Source organism: Sporothrix brasiliensis (assembly GCF_000820605.1).
Source record: "Sporothrix brasiliensis 5110 chromosome Unknown Cont18, whole genome shotgun sequence".
In the NCBI taxonomy this organism is placed as follows: Eukaryota; Fungi; Ascomycota; class Sordariomycetes; order Ophiostomatales; family Ophiostomataceae; genus Sporothrix; species Sporothrix brasiliensis.
The window spans coordinates 3793467-3800998 of NW_024467137.1; the positions used below are offsets into that span (position 1 = coordinate 3793467).

General features: G+C 50.7%; 3 protein-coding genes across 3 annotated transcripts; 2 read left to right on the top strand and 1 right to left on the bottom strand.

The window, feature by feature from the left end:
- Window positions 1-148: 148 nt before the first annotated feature.
- Window positions 149-1325, top strand: SPBR_09083 (uncharacterized protein; the record flags this gene model as incomplete). Its single annotated transcript, XM_040767209.1, has 5 exons — window positions 149-166; window positions 272-386; window positions 453-577; window positions 646-865; window positions 1192-1325. 5 exons carry the CDS (start codon window positions 149-151, stop codon window positions 1323-1325), a joined length of 612 nt encoding a protein of 203 aa, XP_040620003.1.
- A 450-nt stretch (window positions 1326-1775) lies between these two features.
- On the bottom strand, window positions 1776-3560 carry SPBR_01552 (MFS transporter, SP family, general alpha glucoside:H+ symporter; the record flags this gene model as incomplete). Its single annotated transcript, XM_040759862.1, has 3 exons — window positions 1776-2444; window positions 2530-3167; window positions 3224-3560. 3 exons carry the CDS (start codon window positions 3558-3560, stop codon window positions 1776-1778), a joined length of 1644 nt encoding a protein of 547 aa, XP_040620004.1.
- Window positions 3561-4908: 1348 nt separating this feature from the next.
- Window positions 4909-7281, top strand: SPBR_01386 (family 31 glucosidase; the record flags this gene model as incomplete). The annotated part of the gene is made up of 1 exon (XM_040759697.1): window positions 4909-7281. One exon carries the CDS (start codon window positions 4909-4911, stop codon window positions 7279-7281), a length of 2373 nt encoding a protein of 790 aa, XP_040620005.1.
- Between the last annotated feature and the right edge of the window lie 251 nt (window positions 7282-7532).

Here is a 7532-nt window from a genome sequence, read left to right on the forward strand (position 1 = left end):
CCGACCAGGACGTTGAAATGGATATGTCTAGACGTTTGCGGAAGACCAAAACGAGAAAGATATCATGGATTTACGCTGCGCCCTGGTGCTTATCTTTTCTCCTGTTCATTGTCGTCCTGTATCTAATGCAGCGACAGGGCTCACCAAGATGCGCATTGAACGGAGAGTGTCACGAAAGTCTGCTTTATAGTATGTATTCTCATTCTTTATTTCTGCAGTCATTTCGCTGTCTTCGTTCCTAATGCGAATCAAATAAAAAGGCCCGGCGCAGGATGTCGTTGAATACGAAGTTCGCAAATTTCGCCTTGGCCTGGACGGCGACGAGACCGAATACCAAGGCAAACCATCTCCAGAGCTAGACCGACGTTGGAATGGTCTGTACGAGAGTAGGTTATGTTGCATTTGTTCGCTCACACCAATTCTTTGATGCATTATTTTAATTTTATTCTTAGTGGGCATCAACCTGATCACAAAGGACATGGCCGCACGACTGCCCAACAAGACAATCCTATTTCCTCATGACAAACAGAGACGATATCTCGTCGAGCTAGACGTGTTTCACCAGCTACACTGCCTTGTATGTCGATAAACTGACTCACCCCCAAATGCGCTATGAATATTCCGATAACATTGTCGCCTATCTAGAACATGGTCCGTAAAGCGCTGCATCCCGAATACTACGAACCACACACACCCGGCCTTCATACTGGTGATGAGGACGAGCTACTCGGGCCACATCATATCGAGCACTGCATTGATGCCATCCGGCAGTCTCTTATGTGTAGCGCCGACATCAGTTCGTTGACGTGGAGCTGGGACGAGGACCGGCACCGACACATGGAACGGGGCACCGTCCTACACACTTGTAAGCGCTTCGACAAGATCCAGGAATGGGCTCGTGCACATACGGTCCGAATGCCATTTGACGCTACCTATAGAGAGAGAAATGATCCTCTAGACCCTGAGACATGGGACTGACTTGTCAGACGGCCAATAACTTGAAATTTTGAAGACATGTTCTATATAATCTACTTTACATCTTACCTTTTGTACGGTGAAGAAGCTTGCCGATGCAAACTACGGGAGCTACGAGGACTTGAAACCCTGATATCCGTTGTGATTCCGGACACGGGCAGCACCGTCCATGTCTGAGGGGGGACGACGCTGCTAATCACAAACCATGTCAACCAGATCCACAGAGATGCTGCAGCGCGCGGCGTGAACAATACAGCCCGCCTCGACAAGATGAAGCAGTCCTAGACCGCGTGCTGGCGTACCGCATCGCGGAGCAGGGAACGCGGACCATTCCAAATCTCAGCGAGTAACACGAAGAAACAAGGCAGCACACTAACGTAAACTAGGGTTTAAAGATCCCCCGTCGTCGCCAACAAGACCTTACACGATAACATCACGCACGGGAATCTGCTTAACAATATCTAGAGTTTCATTTTTAAACAGTTGAATCAAGGCGCAACTCAACCACTACGTGGCCATCAACGCCATCTAGGAATACGTCAGCCGCCTGGAAGTAACCGTTAGACGTGGGCCTTGTTGCCCCACGTGTCATAAGAAGTGACACATAAGTAACTCGTTTAGTTGAAAAGGACACGGTGTAAGTGGTATATTATGGTGAGGTTAAGTGAAGAACTAAGCTTTAACTAAACAAATGTTTATGCAAGGTAAAATAATACACTTCGACGAATGAAGACTACCGGGAAACGGAAAAAAGTCGACGATCTTACTACACAGATTTAAATTTGGTGGATACCCTTTATCTACCTCGACTTGATTTGTGTCGCGTCTTCTTGGTGCTCCACTACCTCCTCCATCTTTGTCAGGTTGTTTACCTCCTCGTAAGCATCGACCTTCTCAATTGTAAACTTGCGTGCAGAAACACCGCGGCGAAACAGAATGTCAAGCTCTTCGTAAGTGCGGCCATTTGGTTCCGGAAGACGGAAATAAGCCCAGACCAGCATAAGCACACCCGTACCGGCCCAAAAGAACGCAGTCTTACCCTTGGCATTAAGCGCTGTGGGATTCATAAACTGCGGCTCGACAACCTGCGAGAAGATGTTGACAATCTGATAGAATGTACGTGCGAGACACACTGTCAATGGTCGAAGGCGGGCGGAGGAGATTTCTGCGATAAACGAGTAGGCGATAGGGCCCAAAGTCATCGCGTAACACAGTACCCAGAGGATGCACAGGGCAGACTGCGCCCACAGAGCGCCCTTGGTGTGAGAAGACACACTGACGATACCGATGAGTAAAAGCAATACGAGCGTGATAACCTGGCCACCAAGGTAAATCGAGCGGCGGCCAATATAGGCAATAAGCCACCAAGACAGTATGGTGCCCACAAAGGCAATCGAAGTGGTGCCAAGATTCAGCTTATACGCGTCATCGGGACTAAGGCCGGCATTTTCAAAGAAGTATGTTGGGACCTGGTTTTGTTAACATTGGACGAGGAAAATGACGTAATTAAAGTACTGAACGAATCGTGACCGACAAGGACGGGCAAAGACTTACATATGCAAACGTGCTGCCAGAGAGGATCTGACCTGCAAAGGCAAGGCAAGCAATCTCGGTGCGCCGCAAGTCGCTGCCCTTGAAGCACTCCAAGTAACTAGTGCCGGCTGTGACTTCAGATTCCATCTTGATTGTGTGAAGAATCATGGCCAGCTGGCCGTTAAGCTGATCGTTGGTGCGGTCGGATGTAAGCCGACGGAGGCTCTGTTTGGCTTCTTCAATTCGATCGCGGCCGACAAGGTACCAAGGGCTCTCTGGCATGAGGTAGCAGCCAATAGTTAAAGGCAAAGGCCAAAGCCACTGAATGGCGAAAGGGATGCGGTAGGACCACTGATCCGAGCGGTTAATCAGGCTTTCCATGACACCGGCAGCAATCAACTGTCCGATGGCCCAGCAGAGATTCACGTAAGTCGTCAGGTACGCGCGCAGGTTGGTCGGACACACTTCGGAGGCATAAGACGGACCGACGGTGGCGAAAACACCCCAAGAGAAGCCGCACAAGATTTGGCCGACGAGTAGTACAGCGAGAGAGTTGGCGAAGAAGGTGATGAAGATAAACGCAGCCATGAAAACCAAGGAGATGCACATGACTTTTCTGTAGCCAAACCGTGTGCACAACTGACCGTTCATGATGCCGCCTAACTAGTCAGATTACGACATGAACTATGGAGACGTTAAAGTCCAGAGAACGTACCGAAGATGGCGCCGACCGTGCTGCCCATGCTGATTCCTTGCTGCCACGGCGTGGAGATGAGGTAGCCCCTATCAGGGCCATAATAATTTCCATATTTCTTTGCGAAGCTAGGATAGCCGATAAAATTGCTGATGAGGATTGTGTCATAGCCCTCCATAACCACGGACATGGAAACCATGAGCGACCAAAGCACAGCCTTGCGGTTTCTCTTTAGGGCAACCCAAGTAGACTCCTCGTGCTCGGCATCGGATGCTTTCTTGGCCTCGAGCAGGGACGTGGCACCTAATTTGTCCTGTAGGTGCAGTGCGGCCTGCGTGCCGATTTCGATATCAGCCATGTTTGCACAGACGGGCGGGCGGAAATGGAACCACAGTTCTGGAATACGATACTAAAATGACGTTTAGGGGGCGATAGTTGTCATGAAGCATAAAACACATGCCTGGTAACGGCACAGGTAATATATAGCACAGAATATAACGTGCCAGTAAGATAAAACGAGAAGCCTGTTACAATGTTTCGTGTCACGCAAATTTTCCAAGGCGGTTTATCTCCGCTGCTCGGTACATGTTAGACCGACTACAGTAACTTTATTCGATTTCACAGCGGGGTTTTGTATGAAAAAACGACGAGTTTTGTTATGTTGTTTGATAATGGCGCACGGGCCGGTATTCCTACCAAACGACATGCTACCCTGTATTATTTGCTGATTGGTTAACACTGGGCGGGGGACATGTACGATCGAATCAACTTTGCATCCTTTGCTTTCCCCCATTTCAAAACAATGTCCCAGGGTCTCGGAAGTCCATACGACACGTTCGCCGTCAATAATATATATCCGGGGCCCCTGTCCTTATACCGGTAAGGCCTAGAATGAAATGCTTCTGTCCCTTGAATTTTAGACAACGAGGCTCCCTCGCCTCTTAGATAAGTAGCCAAGCTGGACCTCACTGTGTTCGAGGACGGCGGCTTTCGTCATTTTCCTTGGCAACAGCATAATTTGGTGCGTTCAACACATCGAGTCCAGTTTGGTCTGTTCGCGCGACACAGGAATCCCAAAAACGATCAAATGCTCAGACACCAGAAACCAGGAACGTGTTGTGCCAGACTACTTAAGGACTGTGCATTGGCAAACATTGCACACGCGTAGTGAACGAACGCAAGTTGCCAGATGTCGCCACCGGAAATCTATCACCTTCTCGTCTTTGATCGGCGAGTTGGCGATGTCACTCTAATCACGCCGACGTTGGGATGCTCTACGTCGGCCCTTAGAGCCGAGTGGCGTCCATGAAATGTCCACCTACCCCGCACCGCAACTCCGTCAGCGAGCCGATCCGTTTCTTATTATTCCCGGATGATATTTTGATACGTTCTGTGATTGGAGCGAAATATTCGCTGCTCGCGAGAAAATTAAAACGTGTCGTAATTTTTTGCTATTTTTTTTGTCCATTTTTTGGTACTAGTGACTTCCGTTGCCTTCACTTTTTGTAAATTCTGAATCACTCGTGTCGGCGGTCCACTGCAAATTACACGTCGCCGACAGTAGGTCGTGGCTCTGATCTGACCTCTCTTTCAGCCGATGTATGATACAAGAGTTTCTTCCGTCCTGCCAATGTCATTTCATTTCGCGCTATACACCGGCCGGAACGTCTCGCTTGCATTCGACAAACACTCCCCTTTTCTCCAATATGAAGATTCGCGATGGAATGTGGCACACGGCTGAGGGCATGTCTGTCAGCTACGCCGAAGAAATATACGAGACAACCTCAACACCGCGCGGTATCCGGCTGCTGTGCCCGACGGGTAAGACCCGGTCCCGCGGCGACACTCTCAACCAGCCGACTGTGACGCTCACCATCGAGGCCGAGTCTGATGGAATCGTATCAGTGGAAGTTGTGCACTGGGACGGTGAACTGCGCCGCGGCCCCAACTTCGAACTGTTCCCTCATGGCCGGCTGGCAGTCGAGGCAGTGGTGACCAAAGACGCACTGAGCACGACCGTGGCATCGGGAACGGTGGCCGCAACGGTAACAACGAATAACGAGGACGGTTCCCGAGCGTTTGGTATCCGTTTCCACCCGGTAGCAGCAGGTGAGAGTCGGCGCACTCTGACTTCTCTCAGCCACCGAAGCGTGGGCTTTGCAATTAGTCCGGCCATATCGAACCCGCAACAAATAGAGACTATGAGTGACAAGACGCACTACATCTTCTCGCAGACGGACCTCGGCGTGGGAGAGTCTATTCACGGACTGGGCGAGCGATTCGGCGGGTTCAACAAGGTCGGCCAGCAGGTACAACTCTGGAATGCAGACGGTGGCACCAGTAGCGAGCAGGCCTACAAGAACATCCCCTTCTGGTTGAGTTCACGTGGGTACGGAGTGTTCCTTGACACGCCCGATCGCATTGAGCTCGAGGTTGGTAGTGCGCGCTGTTCTCGCGTTGAGGCACTTGTGCGTGGTCAACGCCTCAAATGGTATCTGATTTACGGACCTACTCCGCGTGACGTGCTGCACCGATACTCTTTGCTCACTGGCCAGCCAAACATTCTGCCGCCCTGGAGTTATGGCCTCTGGCTTAGTACTAGCTTCACCACAAACTATGACGAATCCACCGTCCAAAGCTTTCTGAGTGGCATGCGTGACCGCGGCATGCAGGTCGATGTCTTCCACTTTGACTGCTTCTGGATGCGTGCCTTCACATGGACTGACTTTGTTTTTGACTCGGAGCGCTTTCCCGACCCGGCCGGGCAAATTGCGCGCCTCAAGGCTTCGGGCCTCTGCCGCAAAGTCTGCGTCTGGATTAATCCATACATTGCTCAAAACGGGGCCGCTTTCTCCTATGCTGCCGAAAAGGGCTACTTGTTGCGCCGTCCCAATGGGGACATCTGGCAATGGGATATGTGGCAGGCAGGTATGGGACTTGTTGATTTCACCAACCTAGACGCATGTGCATGGTATGCAGCCAGCCTTGAGAAGCTGTTCGACATTGGTGTTGATGCTATCAAAACCGACTTTGGCGAGCGCATTCCCACACGCGACATCCAGTGGCACGACCGTTCCGTTGACCCTTCCCGGATGCACAACTACTACACGCTGCAATACAACCGTGTTGTCTATGAGGCCCTAATTGCTCGTTTCAGAACCGGCCAGGGCGTCCTATTTGCTCGATCCGCTACAGCCGGGACGCAACGCTTCCCCCTGCACTGGGGCGGTGACTGTGAGAGTACCGCTGTTGCTATGGCCGAGTCTCTGCGCGGTGGTTTGTCGCTTGGCTTGTCTGGATTCAGTTTCTGGTCCGTCGACATTGGTGGCTTTGAGGGCTCACCGCCGCCTTGGATATACAAGCGGTGGGTTGCTTTTGGCCTACTTTGCAGCCACAGTCGTTTGCATGGCAGCAATTCCTATCGGGTACCCTGGACTATTGATGATGACGACCGATCTCCTGGTAGTGCCACCACGACACTTGCGCGCTGGACAGCACTCAAGATCCGATTGCTACCCTACATCTTGGCCCAAAGTCACGAGTCGGTCGCCGTCGGTCTTCCTGTAAGCGTACGCGCCACTTGTATTGAGTTTCCCGATGACCCTACTGCCTGGACCCTCGACCGCCAATTTTTTATCGGTAACAGCCTCCTCGCGGCACCTATTTTTGAGGAAGGTGGTGAGGTAGAATTTTACCTACCGCGCGGCCGCTGGACGTCGTTCTTTACTAATAAGGTCCGGATTGGCCCTGGCTGGTTCCGTGAACGCCATGGATTTGGGTCCCTAGCTCTCTATATTCGTGATAACACCATTCTCGTCCTCGGTTCTACCAACACAGCAGGTCGCAGTGCCGTGTACGACTATGCAAATGATTGTGAAGTTGTCACATACGGGGCCAAGCCAGGTGCCCAAACAGCCGTTGTGGATATCGATGGAAAGATTTGCGGATCACTGGAAGTGGACCAGGACGGAAACCTCGTTGGAACTAATGTCTTGACTGGCAACTGGACACGTAGTCGAGATAAACGGGTCTTGGAGGATACTGTAACTGTAGAAGAGATTATCGATCTTACGGTTTAGACTAGTTAGAGTGCTATGGGTTGGTTAGATACGTAGCAGTGACAGTAACTCTAAATAACACCTACTTAATAGACAGGACAATTAAATACGGTTATTAAAAAAAGGTGCCCGGTCTTATTACTGTTATAGTTGCTGGTCGGATAGGTCTTGACGATGCTATTGGCTGTAGTCCAGGGGATGAAGTCGGGAAATGAGGCTTTTATAGATTTAATGAGAATTCCAGTAGAAACAACAGAATATGGCCCAATTCA